Source organism: Calidris pugnax, unplaced genomic scaffold (genome assembly GCF_001431845.1).
Source record: "Calidris pugnax isolate Ruff unplaced genomic scaffold, ASM143184v1 scaffold56, whole genome shotgun sequence".
Lineage (NCBI taxonomy): Eukaryota > Metazoa > Chordata > Aves > Charadriiformes > Scolopacidae > Calidris > Calidris pugnax.
In genome coordinates this window covers 14410730-14429156 of record NW_015090839.1, presented here as the reverse complement: position 1 = coordinate 14429156, position 18427 = coordinate 14410730, and the positions used below count along the sequence as shown (strand labels likewise).

General features: G+C 36.8%; 1 protein-coding gene across 2 annotated transcripts; it reads left to right on the top strand.

Moving 5' to 3' along the window:
* Nucleotides 1-1588: 1588 nt before the first annotated feature.
* On the top strand, nucleotides 1589-16697 carry KATNBL1 (katanin p80 subunit B-like 1). Of its 2 annotated transcripts, none has more exons than XM_014941973.1 (10): nucleotides 1589-2368; nucleotides 6859-6986; nucleotides 8530-8570; nucleotides 8944-9226; nucleotides 11156-11274; nucleotides 11454-11504; nucleotides 11589-11678; nucleotides 12229-12318; nucleotides 12742-12835; nucleotides 14366-16697. In XM_014941973.1, exons 2-10 carry the CDS (start codon nucleotides 6873-6875, stop codon nucleotides 14396-14398), a joined length of 915 nt encoding a protein of 304 aa, XP_014797459.1. In that variant the 5' UTR covers nucleotides 1589-2368; nucleotides 6859-6872; the 3' UTR covers nucleotides 14399-16697. The 2 variants fall into 2 exon arrangements, with proteins under 2 accessions (XP_014797459.1, XP_014797460.1); XM_014941974.1 differs by lacking the exon at nucleotides 1589-2368 and adding an exon at nucleotides 2781-2801.
* The last annotated feature ends 1730 nt before the right edge of the window (nucleotides 16698-18427 follow it).

Here is an 18427-nt window from a genome sequence, read left to right as displayed (position 1 = left end):
AAAAGTGTTAAAATAAATCTTTGTTAAAGATTTTCTTTTGTTTTCCGCTGTTGTGCTGGAGTAGTTTGAATATAGGCATTGTTGAACATAGATGTAAAACAAAGATATTCTGGAGAGGGAGATCTGGATAGTTAGGGAGGGAGGTTGGGAGGTAGTTTTAGAAACTTTTGTTGCTGTTATTGGAACATGCTTTGAAGCAAGGTTAAGCCAGTAAAAGAACAGCTTTCTTCCATCACTTCTTGAAACATGAATTTTGCTTTTCCCATTCCCCTGGGTTTTTTGTTCCTTCTCCTTAGCTGTAATCAGGGAAGGGAAAAAAGGATAGTTACACATGTTTAGTAGAATTAATGCATATCAGAGGGCAGGTTAATGTCTATTTGGCCTTGCTGATTGGAAAGAACTAATTGTTCTAGTCAAAAGCTGGCACTTTAATTTTTTGTTAGTGCACATAGTTTTGATGAAAATGTCTCTAATATTATTTCATTGAACTCAAGTTACCAGTGGTTTGAATTCCTAAACTTTATAATTAAGAAATTTGTTATAATATCTTAAAACTAATATTATTATTTTATATTTATATATTTAAAAAAATCATATGCAAATATACTGATATGCACACTACTGTAGTAATATATATATATGCCCACATTCTCTCACCCAATTTTGAAACCTCTTTTCAATATATTTCCATTGGAATCACTTAAATATGCCTTTTTAAAACAACTTAACAGCTTTGTATGATGGTCCCAGGATAAAAAGCTTCAGTATGAACTAAGAAGCTTTTTAAAATATTATAAACACACCACATTGAATAATAGAAGTGTATTTGAGGGTAATGTAAAAGAAGTCATGTGGTCCTAAGCTCTGTGAATTGTAGTCACAGACTGCGTCCAGCCCAGTGAGGATGAGGTGGGTACCCATGCCTCCTCCACGTTTGGAGCTTGAGGGGTTTTCCAATGTCTTTCTTTGGCTTTGAATTTAAAATTCTTATTGCAAGGTTTTGAAGCTCTTTTTTGGGGGGTTGAGCAATGAATAGGTAAAAGCTTACTGTATTTAATTTTATGAGTAGTTTCTTAAAGCTTGTTTAAAGTATTAATATGGGAACTTCAGTCTATTGGAATTTTATTTCCTATATAACAACTCCCATACAATTTTAATAGTAGAACTTTTCCAACCTTATTATTCCTGGAATGTTCATAAGTAAAAATCAACAGGTAAAAGCATCTTTTCATAAGTGAAGGATGGCTTTAGAAAGGACTAAAACACTGACAAGTAACATTACTTTATGTCAGCTTAACGTACCTGTAAATGGTACCTCCAGATGTAGAAAACTGGGTGTGCATTTGACTTTTTTCCTAGAAAATATTTTTTTCCAAAATGTGACTAAGATTCAGCTTTAGACTCTTGGGCTGGCTCCACAAAGAGAGCTAATTCACACCTGGATTCATCCTTAGGAAACTTAACCCAACTCTGACTTGTGGTCATTTTCAGGGGTTTATTATGACTGCTTGTGCCAGTGGGCCACATACAAATTCCATACTTAAGAGTAATAGGAAAATGAGCTTAATTTGTAGGAATAAGCTAACTTTAACTAGTTACTCAAATAGTATTTGCCTTTACTGCAAATTTAATGTCATTCCTATAATTTTTGTCCACACATGAAACTCCAAACTGGAAAAAATGGCCCCACAGGTATAACATGTTTAAAAAATTGTCTTGCTGGAATATAAGTCACACTTTTTATAGTGTTGCAGAAAAATTTTTCATTAACATAGTGCTTAAAAATCTTTTAACTCCACTTTTTTTAAGAGAATTCAGTATCTAACACCTGGTGAACTGTCAGGGCACAAATTACTAAAAAAAGGAGTTTAAAAAAACCCAACTGTTTCATATTCAAAGGATGTAGAAGCCATCTAAAACTGAGAGACAGATGGATTCTCTGACATTTGTCAGAGTTAAAATGAAAGGAACGTATGCCAAGCTTACAGAATTGCTTCTACATCATAAGATAGTGCCAATTTATTTTTGTAGAGAGATTACTCTTTTGGAGTAACCATTCTTGGAAGTTTCTCATGAGCATTTTAGATCTGTTAATAATTAGTGAAATCGGTTGACCATTACCAGTTCCCTGATGTACACCTATTTTGAATGCTTTCAAAGCATGGACTCCCTTCCTTGGGGAGTTAAAATTAATTAACTCTTTCATCTGAGTCTAATATTGTCATCTTTGAACTTGCACTGGATTTAACATGGAGTGGGGGAGGAATCATAAGAACATCAGCGATGGCCAGTGGACATGGAATGCTACAGGAAAAAATAGCAGTTAAGAATTTCACCAAAGAGTGGGACAGGAAGAATATTTTAGAGGGTATGTACTGATAACTTAAAAAATCCAGCTATTTTACATTTGCTTTGCTGTCATGCAAAGTACTCAAGTCTGTGTTCTGTAAGAAATTAATGTTATGTTAATACATGTGTAGATTACCTAACACATGAAGAAAAGTTTGTCCTTCTCTGGGGGCCGTGCCCAGAACGCAGGAGGATGGGAGGGAGTGGCAGAGTTGTTAATACTTGCCTTTGATAGATACGCACTTGAAAGCTTCTTAGTGCTGACTTCCTTTGCTTGGCTCTGGTATGACTTGCAGAGCTGTATTGCATCGGGGAAAGATCAGAGTTAGAAAGTAGCAATAGAGCCATCAAGAAAATTTTGCCCAGGTATTGTCTGCTGACTGTGGGGACAAGTGAGTTGGCTTATCAGGATCTATGGCTGCTGTTACTCTAGTCCTTCTGTTTCCTGAAAAGTGAGTATAAGGGAGAGGAAGAAGAGTTGGCATCTGCTACGAGAAATCACGCATCGAACAGGGGAAATTAGTGGAATGTGAGCCTATAATCTTAATGAAATTGTGCATCCGTGCTCAGATTTGCAGTCTCCTCTGTTACAGTTGTAAAGCAGTTTAGGTGTGTATGATTGAAGGGCTGAGACAGAGCTGAGGGGAGCTGCAGTCTATCCTTAGTTTATTGTTAGAATTTTGTAAAGCAAGAGAGTTGCATTGGCTTTAATAAAATGATACTACAGATCGTTCTGGATGAACACAACTAGCTGTACAAGGAGAAAAAGTCAAAAATTCAAGAAGTTAAGTTTGATCTTGTATAAATTAGTATCTAATGCCACTTTAAAAATATTCCATATATATCCTAGAATAATTGGATGGTAGTGTCTTAATTAGCTATCCCGAGATGATATCTGATAGCAGATAGGAAATGAAAGTTGTAAAGGTCTCTGTAAAGTGTCTTTCATCCTCTAGCATGAATGAGTTGCTGGTCAGCTAGCGTTTTATCCTGTGTTACTAAGCCGTTGGAAGCAGGATTCTTAATGTAGACTAAATTTATTGTTGCAATATTACGTTTGGATGTACTAGATTCTTCTGCTTGTTTTCTGTTCTGTGTCTGCTACCTGGATTATCATTCTGTATTTAATCATTTCCAGTGTATTTCCTTTCTATGAGTTGCACAGTCTAGCATGGAACCCATGACAAAGTTTGGGTCAACAACATCCTGTGATTGTTTATAACTTGCACCTGCCACCCCCTTTTGTTAGTTTTGAGCCTACCTTCAGCTAGTGTCTTTTGCCGCTTCATTCTTATATTGGGCAAGACAGAGAACAATCTCTGTGCAACTTCTCCAACCCATTCATTTGGTAGGCCTTTGTCTTATTTTCCCTCTGCTATAAATAGCCTCTTTCCCAGACTGAAAAAGCCTGATCTTGTCAGATTGCATGGAAGGTGTTCCATACTTTTTTTAACTTGCCTTTGTCTGAACTCTTTTTTTACTTTACTCGTTCTTTTGAGTGTTTTAGTTGTGGGTTTTGGTTCGGTTTGGTATTTTGTTGTGGTTGTTTGTGTGTGTTTGTTTTTTTTTTGAAGGAAAGAGCACTAAACCTGCACACAGTATTTGGAACACAGGCACAAACTAGTTCTATCACTGTCACTGTCACAATATTGTTTTGCTTATTTATCACTGTTTATTGATCCCTATGTAGCACTGAGCAACCCAAATAATCTTAAGTAAACTTAAGTAAACAGATGTTGTAGGTGGCAACTATTAGCTCTGAGCCTGTGATTCTGTACGGAAACCCTAAATTTCCTCACGCCTGCAGACACAGGCTTTGTTTTGCATTAATCTATAATTATTGCTTCTGCCTATTGTACATCACCGTCCTTATCTAATTCTTCTATTAGCCCTCAGCTTCAGTGTCCGGTATAACTTTGTATTGTCAACTACTCATGTCCTTTGTGAGGTAATGTATGAATATATCAAATAGCATAAACCAATGCAGATTTTTCTGCAGAATCCCTGTGGTGGCCTTCTATGGTGTGGAAACTGCTTTAACAGTTTATTGCTGTTTCTTAGCTATTTCTCCATGCAAAAACTTTCTCTCTTGTCAGTGGGTTGTTTAGTTACCTTGAGATTTGAGTGAGGGACTTCTGGAACCTTTTTGGAATCTCCAATAGACTGTCGTTTAGACGTCCTTTATCCATGTTATAATACTTCATACTGTCAAAGAATTACATTGATTTTGCAGGGCAGGACTTACTTTCATAACAGCCAGGTTGAATCTTTCCCAATGTATTATTCATTTGTGTCCACTAATTTTATTCTTGATTACATTGTTTACTAATTTGCACAACAGAGATGTCAGTCTGGATCTTCCTTGAGGCCATCTTTAAATACTGACTGTATTTTCCACATGTGATTTCTTCAGGTGCTTTGTCAGCTCTAAGGGAGAGGTTCTGCACCTTGGTTAATAGCACAGCTATTTCATTGCTGCTTATGTGTTCACTGCTGCTTCTGTTAAACTGTGGAAACCTCTCTAAACTGCAGGGCTGTGAACACAGATGTAAGACTTCTACTTCACTTCATCAGATGTTCCGTTATAACTGATCATCTGTTGGCCTTTTGGGTTTCTGTTCCCAGTCTTTAAAAAAAAGAATTGATAGTTTTGTTGTCTTTTCCTCTTTGAACTGGGAGCCTAGGGGGGCGTTACGTTCTTCTATCAACTTTGACAAAGTGTATGATTCTCTTCATTTGTCTCTTGTACGTGTTTAATTTTTTGTAGGGAAATTCTTTCCCACCAGGATAATCTCTCTCCAGTTCAGCTATTTTGAGATATTCTCTTGGGCTTTTTAGATCCCAATATTGAGCACTGATATGCTAATTGAGTTCCCTTGGTAAGACATTTTTCTAGTCTTCTGTTATTTACACTTCTATTAAGTAAAAAGCATTCAAGTTTAACAGTGCTGGGTATATGTTAGACATCAGATTTGCTTAGCATGAAAGAGGAGGGTAGGTTGAGATGATTTATTAAACAAGCAAGTAAGGAGAGGTCTCTCTTCTGCAGGAAGAGCTGTAAATGTCAGTGTGTTGCGGGAGTAGTCGCAAAAATGATTCTTCAGGAACAAAGATTATGGGGTTTTTTAGCATCTGATGGGATGATTCTGTGGGGTGTAACTGGTGGTTGCAGGTTGGTCTCCCTGTTCCTCTGGAGTTTATTGCTTTCCCCTCAGCAACATTCTCAAATGGGGGATGCAAAAAAAAAAAACCACAACCAAGGTTTTTCCAAACCATCCTGGCTTTCTGCCTTTGTCATTAGCCTGAATATAATGCTGGATTTGTTTGGATTTTAGGGTTGTTGGGTCAGTCTTTTCAAAAGTTTCTCTTTTTTTTTTTTTGCTTCCACTGTACCCTACAATATAGAATACAATATGCATTTTGTGGAGAATGCACCTATTATTTAGTTCTGAGCCTGCTACGTGTTTATTTGATGGTCTTTAGATACTTGCATTGAAAAATCTTCTGTGGCTAATAAGCTGTTTCCCATCCATCTTTTTCAGTGCTCAGTGTCTTACTGTTTTAAATACTGAATTTCTTCAAGTAGGAAAAATCTGCTACATAGAGGAAAAGGGACGGACTGTTGGTGCTAAAGGTGGAGGGAAGAGATCGGGGCACTCATGTTTGGAACAGAGTTTTGCTGTTTAGGGGAAAAACAATAAAATTAGAGCAAATGCTTGGTTTTTTAAAGTAAGGTAGGAAATCCTGCTAAAACATTTTGGGAATAGTGGTCCATGATGGTTTAGTTTGAGAATTCCAGTCTCGAGCAATGGATCTTACACAAAGCCACATGTACAACTCTCCCAATATTGGTTTTGATTCTTGTAGAAATATTTGCATACTTCAATAAAAACTGTTAGACATTTTCTTACTGGTTAACTGTGGAATAAACATTTATCTTAATATGAAAACCAGCCAAAATTATATGCTGAGAAAAATGGGCAGGAGGTGGATTTGCCAATAAATTGAGGTGATCTTTCATTTCTATTTCTTTGCCTTTGCTATTTTGATGAAGTTTGCCGCCTTCCTGAAAAACAGGGATTATTCTTATTTAGTAGCCTTTCCTCACTTGGAAACAGTTGAGACCAAGTATGAGATGTGGAAGAAAGAGTCTCATAAATTGTCTCATTCTTGTTTGTATGGCACTCCTCAGTGCCATCCCGGTGTACTGATCTGGTCTGAAAACAAGATCTCTGTCTATGTTTCTTTGGAGGGCAATTTGGGGTTTTTTCCCCCCCGTTTTTGTTTTTTTTTTTAGAAAGCTAAATGGGAATTTTGAGGTGCTCATCAGCATGTTACTAATGATAAGGCCTCCAGCTAATGTTTGCTAAAGGATGTGCTCTTGGATTATTTATAGGATGGAACACCTTGCAAACAGTTGAACTGTTTTAACTTTTTGCCAGCTGCATTTGAAGAAAGTTGACTGAATGGTTTAGAAAATATAACTAAATATCTTTCCCTTGAAAACAGGGATTTGAGAGATTATGGCATCTGAAGCCCACAATGTTAGAAAACAGAAAGTATTGCATATTGAAGGTTGTCCTATTGATCTCCCCAGAAAAAGAATCTCTTCTTCCACTAAAAAGATCATGAAGGAGGTAAGTTGTTTGGGTTTTTTTCCTGACTAAACTGAAGTAAACACTCAAATAGCACAGCACTATTGGGCATTTCATGTTTAGATGAAATTTAAGTGAAGTTTAGATTATGAAAGCCATGTATTATAATAGGCACAGGCAGTGACTGTACAGATACATGCATTGTATCATCCACGTGAGCAATAGGTACTGATATGGTTTTACTCACGCCTGCTTTTCTGCAGCCGAGCCAAAAACTGTTCCAGTAGAGGAATTGTATCATCAAAAAAGTTCTCTCTTGCCAAGAGAGCTGCATGGCAAAGTGAGAGGCGGGGTGAATGAAATACCTGCATTGAAATGGACCTGTCATGTTACTGTACAGCTTGATTTACCACATTGTCTAGTAACATGTATTTTCACTGGATACTTGCTAGTCAGAAACATTTTCTCATAACCTCTTACCTGTGTTCCTGGCTGAAAAGTAAGGCAGGCAGTGGAGTACAGAGGAAGTACTAAGGAGGTAAATTTACCATAAGATCATGTCGGACAGTGGTAAAAATGCCAGTACCCTCTATGTCCATTTGTTTATTGAAATGATATATTAAAACCCCCATGATTTTATGACTCAGCATAACCCAAAAAAAATCACAGCATTGTCTTGGTGATGTACACAACATAAATGTTAACAGTAGCATAAATCTTCAAGCTGGAATATCTGCAGTATATGAGCGTAGTACCTGTTTATATGAAAATATGTACTTCTAACTTCAGTGTCTTAATGATGTTTTTATTTTTAATAATTTTTTACTAATGCAAAAAAAGACCAGAACGTCAAAATTCAACTTATCTTCATTAGATGAAGCTTTAAAACATTGGAGATTACTGTATTTTAAAAAAAGCCATTAGAAACTAGTTTTCAAATTGTGTTCCTTAATTTTCAAAGGTTTTGCTAATCTGTGTGGCACAACCTTGAATGAATTTTGTGATTCCTCTGGGATATCACAGTTTTAGGTAGGCTGATTGATGTCAGAGTACTAATCCATTTCATGTGACTGTTGTTGTCTACAGCACTCTTAATTTATTTAATTTTTTGTTGTTGTGCTTTGGTGGGGAAATGCTCTGCTGTCATCCTTCCCAGTACTAGCATCTGCTATATTATGGATCTCTAAATGTACGTGTGAGACAAGTAATGCAATTTTCCCAGCAGATTCCAGTAGGCTTTTTATATTAGTCACAATTTTTAGTTTGCTATTAACTAAAGAATCTGTCTGATGTCACAATCCCATCTCTTGCCATAGAAACCCCGAGGCTACAGCTGACTCTGGTGCTCCAAGGACAGCTGGGGCAGACCTGGTCCATCTATAGGTCACTGTGAAATACTTGAAGATTATAGGAAGGTTAACATAGCTGTGCTTTAGTTGCAGAAAGGAAGAGTGAGTGGAAGATAGGGAATCTGTGGTAAATTTAGGCCATGGTGAAGCAGGACTTCTTTTTGACAAACTGTAGGAGTCTTTGAGCCTTTTTAGTAATAAAGCTTTTTTTTTATTCTCTATTCCCTTTCTCCCAGGGTAAGAAATCTCCAAAACAGCTGGCTTCATACACAAACAGGTAGGAGGGCTGTGCTGTGTGGAGTCTGAGCTTCAAGTGAGAGGGAGGCAGGGAAGAAGCAGCAGTTTAAATTTATTACAACACTCAAGCAGACACAATTGGAAATGGGTCTTAGTTTTACTGACAATACGTGGTACTTGCGTCTACTTCCATAATAATGAGTCTCTGCATTAATAAAAGCAGGAGAAAAATACTGGTGGTAGCTCTTTCTTCTGATAACCCAAATGTCATGAAGGTATATCTTGGGGATAAAATATTCTAAGTAACTTACAAGTTGACTGCTGAATTCATAATGATATATTTTAACTTAATAACACAAAATATTGCTTAAGTTTACAGCAACCTTCACTAAAATACTGCTTTATTATTGCAGAATAACAGTTGGAAAAACGGTGACCAGTCCCATCTCTGTCTTCAAAGTAGTATATTGTAAAAAAAAAGTTCATTGTTACAGTCCAAAGCCTTGTTACAGAAAGAAACAGCTCCCTAAATCTAGGGGCTGTGACATGGCAAATAAAGAAAATGAACTGGCTTGTGCAGGAAATCTGCCAGCAAAACTGCACATCGACAGTAGTACGTACTTACTGAATTCTAGTGACTCTCGCTCATCTCAAACAGAAGACCCCTCATCCAAATTTAGTGGCTTTTTTGCAGAGGTAAGTAGAGTTTAAAGAAATTTTGATTTAAAATAAAAGTATTCCTGGTAGTTTCTTTTTGTGGTTAGCTGTGAAAGTTTTCAAAGATGTTAATTTTCTTAACATATAGATTGGGTCAGGTCTTGTAATTTACAGTCTTTATCTGTCAATTTACAGTTGCCAAGAGCAGTAGTCCTGCCAGTTTCCCCCATGTTCGTGGCAGCACAGAAGCTCAGATCCATGAGGCTGTTCTAGGTTAAAATTCTATCGTCACCGAAGGAAAACATTTTTTTGACTTGGTTATGTTTTATGATTTGGCAGGACGCATGGCCACGTGCACGTTTATTGGAAGTGTGAGCGTACAGATGAGAATAACCTGGTGAGATAGGATAGGACCATTTTCAATAGCAGATTAGCATGTAGGAAACTAATTCAAGTGCTTGTGTAAGACTTTCTTGTTAAGATTGCTTGATGAAACCCAGTGAATGCTTGCAGGACTTCTGAAACTGGCTAAAAGGTCAGATATTTAAATGAAGTTTTGTGACAGTGAAGGCCACTTAAGTCTCTTAATGTTGAAGTCTCCATTTCTGTCATTGTATTTGTTAGCCATTGAGGCTTGCTGGCGCTTGAAGCGAGGCATGGCAGGGAAGATAAGATCAAAGGCTATCACCATGCTATATTTTCATGGCACTTTTAAGTGTGAGCTGCCATGAAGAGAGAGCCCTGGGAGTCCAATGGGCTGGAGGTACAAGTCTGTGGCACTCTTATGCTCCCTTGAATTTGATGGTTTTGAGGAAAGAGCAGCAGAAAAAAGAGGTTGCAGAGAGGAGGGTAAAAAAAAAAATGAAGACTAGGGAAGATTCATCCTCTGAGAAACTAAAGGCTGGATCACTGGCCACAGATGTCTAACTTGTTTTAGTGATGTGGGTGGCTCTGCAGTGTTTGTTCCAAGATTTTAATACCTAAACTTTATTCCAAGAACAAGCTTTTTCAGAAATTAACCATTTCTGTCAAAGTTCAAAGTAATACTTGTATTTATGTCTAATTTAAATATGTCAATTTACTTACTCTGCACTGGTGAGGCCACAACTGGAATAATGTGTCAGTAGTTTCCTGTCAAGAGAGACAGGAAACTACTGGAGAGCATCTAACATAGGGCAACTATGATGATTAAGGGATTGGAGCACCTCCCTTATGAGGAAAGGCTCAAAGAGCTGGGGCTCTTTAGCCTGGAGAAGAGAAGGCTGAGGGGAGACCTTATCTATGTTTACAAGTATCTAAAGTGTGGGTTGAAGGATGATGGAGCCGGACACTTTTCAGTGGTTCCTAGTGACAGGACGAGGGGCAACAGGCACAAGCTGGAACATGGGAAATTCCATTCAAATATGAGGAAGAACCTCTTCACAGTGAGGGTGACAGAGCACTGGAACAGGCTGCCCAGAGAGGTCATGGAGTCCCCTTCTCTGGAGATTTTTCGAGACCTGCCTTGATGCAGTCCTGAGTGATGTGCTCTGGGCAATCCTGCTTTGGCAGGGGAGTTGGACTAGATGATCTCTAGAGGTCCCTTCCAACTCTGACAACTCTGTGATCCGTAAATTGTTAAAGTTCTCAAAAATTAGTAAGTATCTAAGTAAAAAGTTCTCAAAGTTAGTGAGAATTATAGGTTGATGCTTATGACTGTTTAATTATTACAAACCTCTCTTTAATTGTCTACAGACTTTATTCTTGTAGCTTTTGGGTAAAGTACTCTTAATCTGTTTGTGCCCCCTTCTAAGGGAAAGTCATGTTTTTAAGGCCATTGTTAGCTAAATTTCTAAAACAAACTCATCTGCATACAGGTAGGAAAGCATATTTTCATATACTAAATTACTATATTAGAGCAACTTATTGTGTTGTTTGTTGCTGTCCGCTTAACTTCTGGCAAACTTCTATGTTTTTGAAAATACACAGATTTCTCAGGACCATGAAACTATGAATCAAGTTCTTTTCAGCAGGAATCTAAGGCTGAATGTAGCTTTAACCTTTTGGAGAAGGAGAAGTATAAATGAACTGGTAGCCTACTTATTGAGGTAAACTAAGTCTCTCTTTATATTCTTAAGTGGTAGCAATCCCAAATAAGCTGCAGTTTTTTTAGGGGGTCCTTAAAAGTTGTAATTTTGTTATACTTATGTTTAAATCATAGTGGAAGCATATACTTCAACCTATCCTCTGCTAGTAACACTTCTTATTTTATTCTTAATATTTCTAGGATACAGGATCTTGGAGTGCTAGTAGACTGCCTTCCTGTGCTAACAAACAGGTACAGACAAAAACAAGTGGGGGATAAGAATCTGCTGTAGCCATAGTGAAGTTCAAGCACTTCTGAAATGTCTTGTTTTTTAAGTTTACAGGAAGAAAACCCATATGTTTCAGTTGGCTGCTGTGTAGATCTTTTCCCTTTAGTGAAATCACTGCTTAACAGCAAATATGAAGAGTAAGTATCAGTTTTGGATGTTTAAGACACTATTACTCCCTGGCTGTGCAGTGCCTTAGAAACTAATGTTGACTCTGACTCTTGTTCCCTCTGCCCCTTTTCCCAATCCTGCCTTTCTCAGGGAACACCTACCCAAAAGGGGAGCTTTCCTATAAACCCTGGTCCTTTAACAAACCAGTAGTGCAAAACTTTAAGGACTGGGCAAGGGGGGGTGGGGAGCTGGCTTTACCCTTATGCAGATTTATTTATCCTAAACAGTAAAACAGAATAGCACTGTGGTTTTAGTATGCTTTATAACATGAAGACAAGGCAAAGTTTTCAGACAAAATACCTGAAGAATTTCTACTTTTTCAACAACAGCTTCAGTTTGCCACTTTGAAAATGAAAACATACGTGCAAGTATTTGAACTTGCCAACGTGTCTAGCTTTTTGTTCTTCCAGGATAGAAAACGTGTTACTGGTTGCTTACCAGTTTGCTTACCGCTTTACCTGTCCTGTAGATATTGGAGGGGGAGGAGAAAAGAGTAACATGTAAAATATGTTGTTACAGATATGTGATAGTTGGTTTAAACTGGCTTCAAGCTGTCATTAAAACATGGTGGTCAGAATTATCTGCACATACTGAAAAGGCAGAGGATGGGTGAGTATAAAATTGGGAAATACTTAAATGTGTTTCTGTAGCTTATTCCATCTCAAAATCTGTTTTAACTTTGATCAGTAGGATCATAGCTTGTCTACAAGACAAATATACATGAATTGAAAGCAAAAGCTTAAAAGTACTTAAAAGAAGTTCTTCTGTTCTTAAGCTGCAGGTGGTCTTTGGAAACTTACTTTAAAGATTGTCATGTTGTGTTCGTTTTTTTTTCCCTGGAGTTTTAATAAATGTAGAATATAATCATATCCGGGGTTATACAAATGCTTTAGGAGTTGGATCAAAATTTTTCTGATATTGTGGCAATATCTATCATACATGATTAATACTGCATACAGAATTAGTCTACATTTCAGTCAAAGTCTACTGAGATGTAGTATATATGTTTATAAAGTGTTCATTCTTTTTCAGAAATACTCATATTTTAAAAAAACAATTAAGTGGATTATGGGAACAGATGAATCATCTTACTCTGGTTCCAGGATATACTGGTAATATAGCTAAGGTAATCCAGTTCCAGTTGTGTTTAGTAATGAACAAAGTTGTATCACTGACAGTATTCTTCTCATTATGTTATTTGTGCTGTGCTGTTGACAGATGGAGACACCTTTATTTCCACTAATGCTCAAGTATGTTGCACAATTTTTACAGAAGTCTGAGTGTATTCCCTATGCTAATTCTAAACTATGGTTTAGAATGCTAACAATGAATTTTTTATCCCTTTTTCTTTCTTCACAGAGAAAGCATCTCCTTAATAATAAAATAACTAATAGTAATAAGCCTTAAAATTGATGTAAGAAAGGGCCCAGATAAGCAGGTAGACTGTGAAAGGACAGATGTTTTCTCTGAAATCTGCAGTACCCATAGCTGTAACACAGCATGGGGAATCTTAGTCCACCAGTGTTGTTTGTATTTGCACGTTGGGTGACTGGGCCAGGTGACAACATAGTAAATTCTAAAGCTTATGGCTGACCTAATGCTTAGAAAATTATGAGTTTCTGAAGAGCAGAAGAGTGTCTCTATCTGAACTGATCCCTGTTTGCCTTTCTTGGTACATTGTGATATCAGTAATATAATGAGGGTCCCTGGTAACTGCATGATTTGCTGCTCGTGATAATCGTCTCTATAAACATGGCTTTTTGAGGTTGGGTACCAAGAGTTGCAATATGTAAGAAACCTCTCCATATGGTGTGACCTGATGAAGGTAGCAGTGAGAAAAGACTTAAAGCAGACAATTATTTGTGCAGGATTTGAGTGAACTTGAAAAAAAAACTTGGAGATGGCATGTTTTACTTAGATCTGAAGGATCTATGGAATCTATAATTCTGTTGCTACAGAATTTGTCACTTGGTATCAAACAAGTAAGTTATTTCTTGTCCTTCTGGGCCTGCTGTGCACCTCTGACTTAAATTGTTATGTCCTGCAAGGATAATTACAAACTTCTTGCAGAGTTTCAGTCCACAGTGATGCAGAAGAACTGAGTTCTAACTCCCAAATAGTGGAGCAATGGGAGCTTGTAGTGCAGACTGCCCGATTCTTCTGGTTGCTCAACATGGCAGTTACAGCCAGTGTCGGTTTGTTTCTCTAGGATTCTGGTTCCCTTTCTGTTCATTTGCCTTCTACTTGATGTATATCAGTATAGATTGTGACCAAGGCCACCTGAGCAAGTCAGGAGCCAAAAGAGCAGTACAAGAACGTTGGAGGGATGGGGTGAAGGAGTATCACTCATAATAAACATGTTCAAATAATGTGATCTCATGATGATGTTCTTTGCTGTACATGCAGGGAGCAGAGGGAAAATGGACTAAATTGATGTTAATCCCACTGTTCTTGAAGGCTAATTAGTGCTATTGAAATTATTAATTGAAAGTAATCTTGAAGCTGAAGATAACTTGTTCTGAAATCTGGCCTAAACATAATTATTTTTGTATTGTGGTCCTGATTAGTTACCCTGCCTGCCTCAGATACACAATCAATGTTACAGATATAAGTAATGTGACACACTTTCTTTTTTTTTTTTTTTTTTTCCTTCTAGGATGTAAAGGCTTATTTATTACAGCTACACTGACATGATTGGGAAACTATGTGTGCTTATGTGGTGAAACAATCCTCTAAAGTATCCCTGAAATATGTACCTGAAAGCCTTTTGAGAAATACTGGCGGAAGAGAACTGAACTGTCAAGCTGTTTAATGAAACCACTAATAAAATCCTAACAATCTACTTCACATTGAAGTGGAAAAATGTCTAATAGGAGCAACTTTTACTTCAGTGAGGTGAAAGTGCACTATGAAAACTGTATGCCTTTGCTACATTTGGGATTCACTCAGTTACTAGGTATTCATTTAAATGCTACTGTATTTTACTACGATGTCGCATAAAAGAAGACAAGATGGCAGAACCAGTTGTGAGGAACCAACAAAAGCAATCGATATTAAGAGGTTTTAAATGTTTCTTTCACAAGAGAACTCCAAAATGCACAAATATCTTCCAATTAAAAAACACTTTGGAATATTCGATTACTTCTATGTTTTAATCAAATTATGAAAGACAGTTTTTGTTTGCACTATACAGCAAAGATGCCTTAATTACTAGTGTTTCAAAAAGCCAATGTGTTTAAGATGCAAATAGCTATTATGTTCAGATTGTGATGAAAAACTACAGAAGTCAGGGTTTCACATTACGTAGTTAATGAAACGTTGCACATATACAAAAATACATGTATGAAAAATACTATAAATACCTGAAGTTAAGTGTGGATAAACAGTAATTGCAAATGTCAGCAGAATGGTGAATTTATGTCTAACAAATGTTTTTATATTGTATGTGGATTTCTAACACGGTAATCTTGTTCTGTATCATTTAAACTACATGCAAATAAGTAAATATATTAAATGTATCTACTGTTTTTTTCTTTTCAAGTTCTTAAAAACAATTTCTATAATAATCTCTTCCACCATACTTTTTATCATAGATATTTATGTCTGTTGTTTGAAATGTTTACAGCCAGATGAGGCCATGTTATTCAGATCGCACCCTTTTTATACTACCTCCTTTCAGAATCTGAGAGAGCTTTTGCAAAAATATTCAAGTTCTAGCCTGATCGATGACAGCAAATTCATACCAACAATTGCATTGAAAATACAGCTATAAACTCTTTTACTGTCCTATTGCTATCCTGTACTATTTTAATTTAAAAGCTGTGGCTTAATAGCTCTGAGGTAGTTTTTGATTTTAGGCTTGCTATTGCCTTTTTTTATTTTGTGATTAGGAAGTGTGATTTTCCAATTGAAAATTACGAAGTGCCAGCTGTTCACTTCAAACATAAATATATATGCACAGCATGTATCACCAAATAGTCTACTTCCTTAAAAAGATCTAAGTACTTACAAGCATTATATTCATACCTAGCATTAAGCATATGCACTTTTATTGACATGCAGGAGAACAGTCTTTTGATAGCCCCAAGTGGTTTTTGCTTTACAGATGAAATAAATTAATTTTAAACTCTTGTGTAGTGGTCAACAGCTTTAGGCCTCCTGTTGCTTCATTTTGTATTTAATTTATGTATCATTATTGCTGACTTCTGAAAGCTATCTAGAAATACGTCATCAGAACTTGGTGCTTTTGGTTATTTGACTATTCTTTAAATCACCAAAGGTTTTGTGCTTCCCAGGGCAGTCAGTTACAGGGAGGAGCTTCTGGGACATCCTAAAACTGAGAACTGTGAGACAATCTCGAGATATGCACATAGACAAATTCTTTCTGCTGGAATTGTCATGTACCATGAGAGATATTTCACACTCAAAAGGATTTGACATAGAACTTACTACTTTTCAAATGTTCTTTCTGTTAATTAAACATTTTAAGGAACTACAGTATGATGACGTTATTTTATTACTTTACTGTTCTGTTGAGCACTTAAATGTAAAAGTAACACAATGACTAGCTTTAGAATTTGGGTAGTAATTGCTGAAACCCTTTGATTGTTCCTCAAGGAGAATACTGTAAAGGTAACGGAAACCAGGTCTTGTTTTCTCCTGTTTTTTTTTTAATAGACAAAATGAAGTAACTCATGGCCGCTTATTTCTGATAATATAAGAAATAATCATTGTAATTGATTAAAGTTAAATACTCTGGTATTCAAAAATCCAACTTGACTTGAGTTGTACATACATGCGCTGATAATCAATTCTGTATATGGCCATGGATCTACCAAATTGTAACTGTGGATGGTGCTTTTGTTCAAGTGGAAAGGTAAGAATGACTTGAGGATCGTTATTGAGGAATATCTAATAAAATAATGCATTATTTTTAACTGCCAAAAGTTGTATTTTGACAGCATCAATAATACAGTATTAAACATGAAGTCATTAGTATCTGTGCCTTATTTTAAATGAGGTTTTTTTACTGTTATTAGGCAGCTACTAGGCTGTTAGGATTCTGGTCTCCATTACGAAATTATTTTTCTATTATGATCTTAAAGAATTCATTTAAACCATTCACGCTGACATTCCGGCTCAGCTTGTTGTATGCTCCTCAGTTCTCAAATGGCTAGGAATTGGTTCTGCTGCAGCAGAATGTGTGTGTGTGATACCTGCTCAGAGGTGACACAAGTAAAATGTCTTAATAGCTCTGTAAATCCATTAAATCCGTGTAGTTGTCTCAGTGAATCTGAGAATTAGCTTTACGAACAGTCATGTGCCTAAATGCTACTCTGTTGTGATACTTTTGGAAAGTGCTGTTTCTAGGATGTGTCAAAAGATCCAGGCAGAATTAGTCCTTTATGTTTTTGTGATGCAGAAGCATGTATGTACTTGAGGACAAACGATGCCTCCACGAAGCTGTTCTTCATGTTATACCACTTAATATGAAATTAATGTCTTTGAAAAACAGTATGTCTTTTGCCTCAGTGATCCCTGAGGGTACTTTAGGCTGTTTTGCTGAAAGGGTTTTTATTTGAAGCATGAACTGGGAATTTCCTATCCTTTAAACTGCCAAAAAGCATCTTTAACTTCAAACTGCATCTTTCTGCAGAGCTAAAAAAAAAAACAAAACCAATATTCTCTTAATGTAAGAATCAAAGTTCAGGTATTGCTGATAGCTTGCTGAAGAGTGGAGATGGAAAAAGCTACCCCATTAATTAGCTGGGTATAAAGAAGCTAGCATGTCTTAATGATTATGTATAGCTCCATTTTGAATGAGTTACACCTCTTTTTTAGTAAAGAGTATTCAGCGGTGGAACACCCTTGTATTGCAGGTACTGCAGTTCCAGGCTACTGAATAGTGCTTACAAATTGTTACTGGTATTAAAAAAAAAAAAAAAGCCATCAGCCCTCCAGGGTCTTGTCTTCTGCAGTGAGATATAATTAAAATGATCTTTCCCTTTCTGCAGGCTGGCTTACTGTTGTCAGAGGCTGCAGTTTTAACACTTGGGGTGCAGGGAGGATGGGACAATAGGAAAGGATAAAAAGTTCTCCTGCCCTGTGTTGAATGACATCAGCCCTGCTGCCTTATACCATATGTATCTTAAAGCAGGCTGTATTTTCATTTTCTGGTATCTGAACTAGGTGAGTTTTGGAGTTACAGGTCCTTAATGCATTTTACATTAAAGGGATAAAAGTTTTGAAGACAGGTGCTACAGTGCTGCTTTGTGGTGTGTTTTGGAGGTGGGTGGTTTTTTTTTTTTCTTGAAAGGGTGGATGCTTCTGTGTGTAGAAACTTGAAAGTATCTTGTGCAAAGCTTACATTTTGAAACTAGCAAGTTAGTTGTATTTGCTAGTTCATCGTGCCAAATCTCCCCATTTTACAGAAGACTGGATGTTTCTCTCAGTGTGGAGATTTGCAGCTATATTTTGTGCCCAGTTTTCTGGTACAAAGGGAAACAGGTGATTCATAGTCAACTACTTCAGAATACAAAACCATGCAAATGGTGCTACTGGTGTGAAGTTATTCCAGCTTTTGTACAATGCAAATGCTTCAGTTTATGAAAGCAGTTGGTTCTTGTGTGAGGAACTTCATATTGAACTGATGCTGCATTAGAGGAGGAAAAAAAAATGAAGCTGTTTTTAATAGCCTTGGTAAAAGCCAGACAGCATA

What these genes read in the sequence shown, in the direction of transcription:
- KATNBL1 (XM_014941973.1), top strand. Translation starts at nt 6,873, where the DNA reads ATGGCATCTGAAGCCCACAATGTTAGAAAACAGAAAGTATTGCATATT. An exon ending in CTAAAAAGATCATGAAGGAG is followed by an intron (nt 6,987 to 8,529) that starts GTAAGTTGTTTG and finishes CCTTTCTCCCAG; the next exon opens with GGTAAGAAATCTCCAAAACA. An exon ending in CTGGCTTCATACACAAACAG is followed by an intron (nt 8,571 to 8,943) that starts GTAGGAGGGCTG and finishes TTATTATTGCAG; the next exon opens with AATAACAGTTGGAAAAACGG.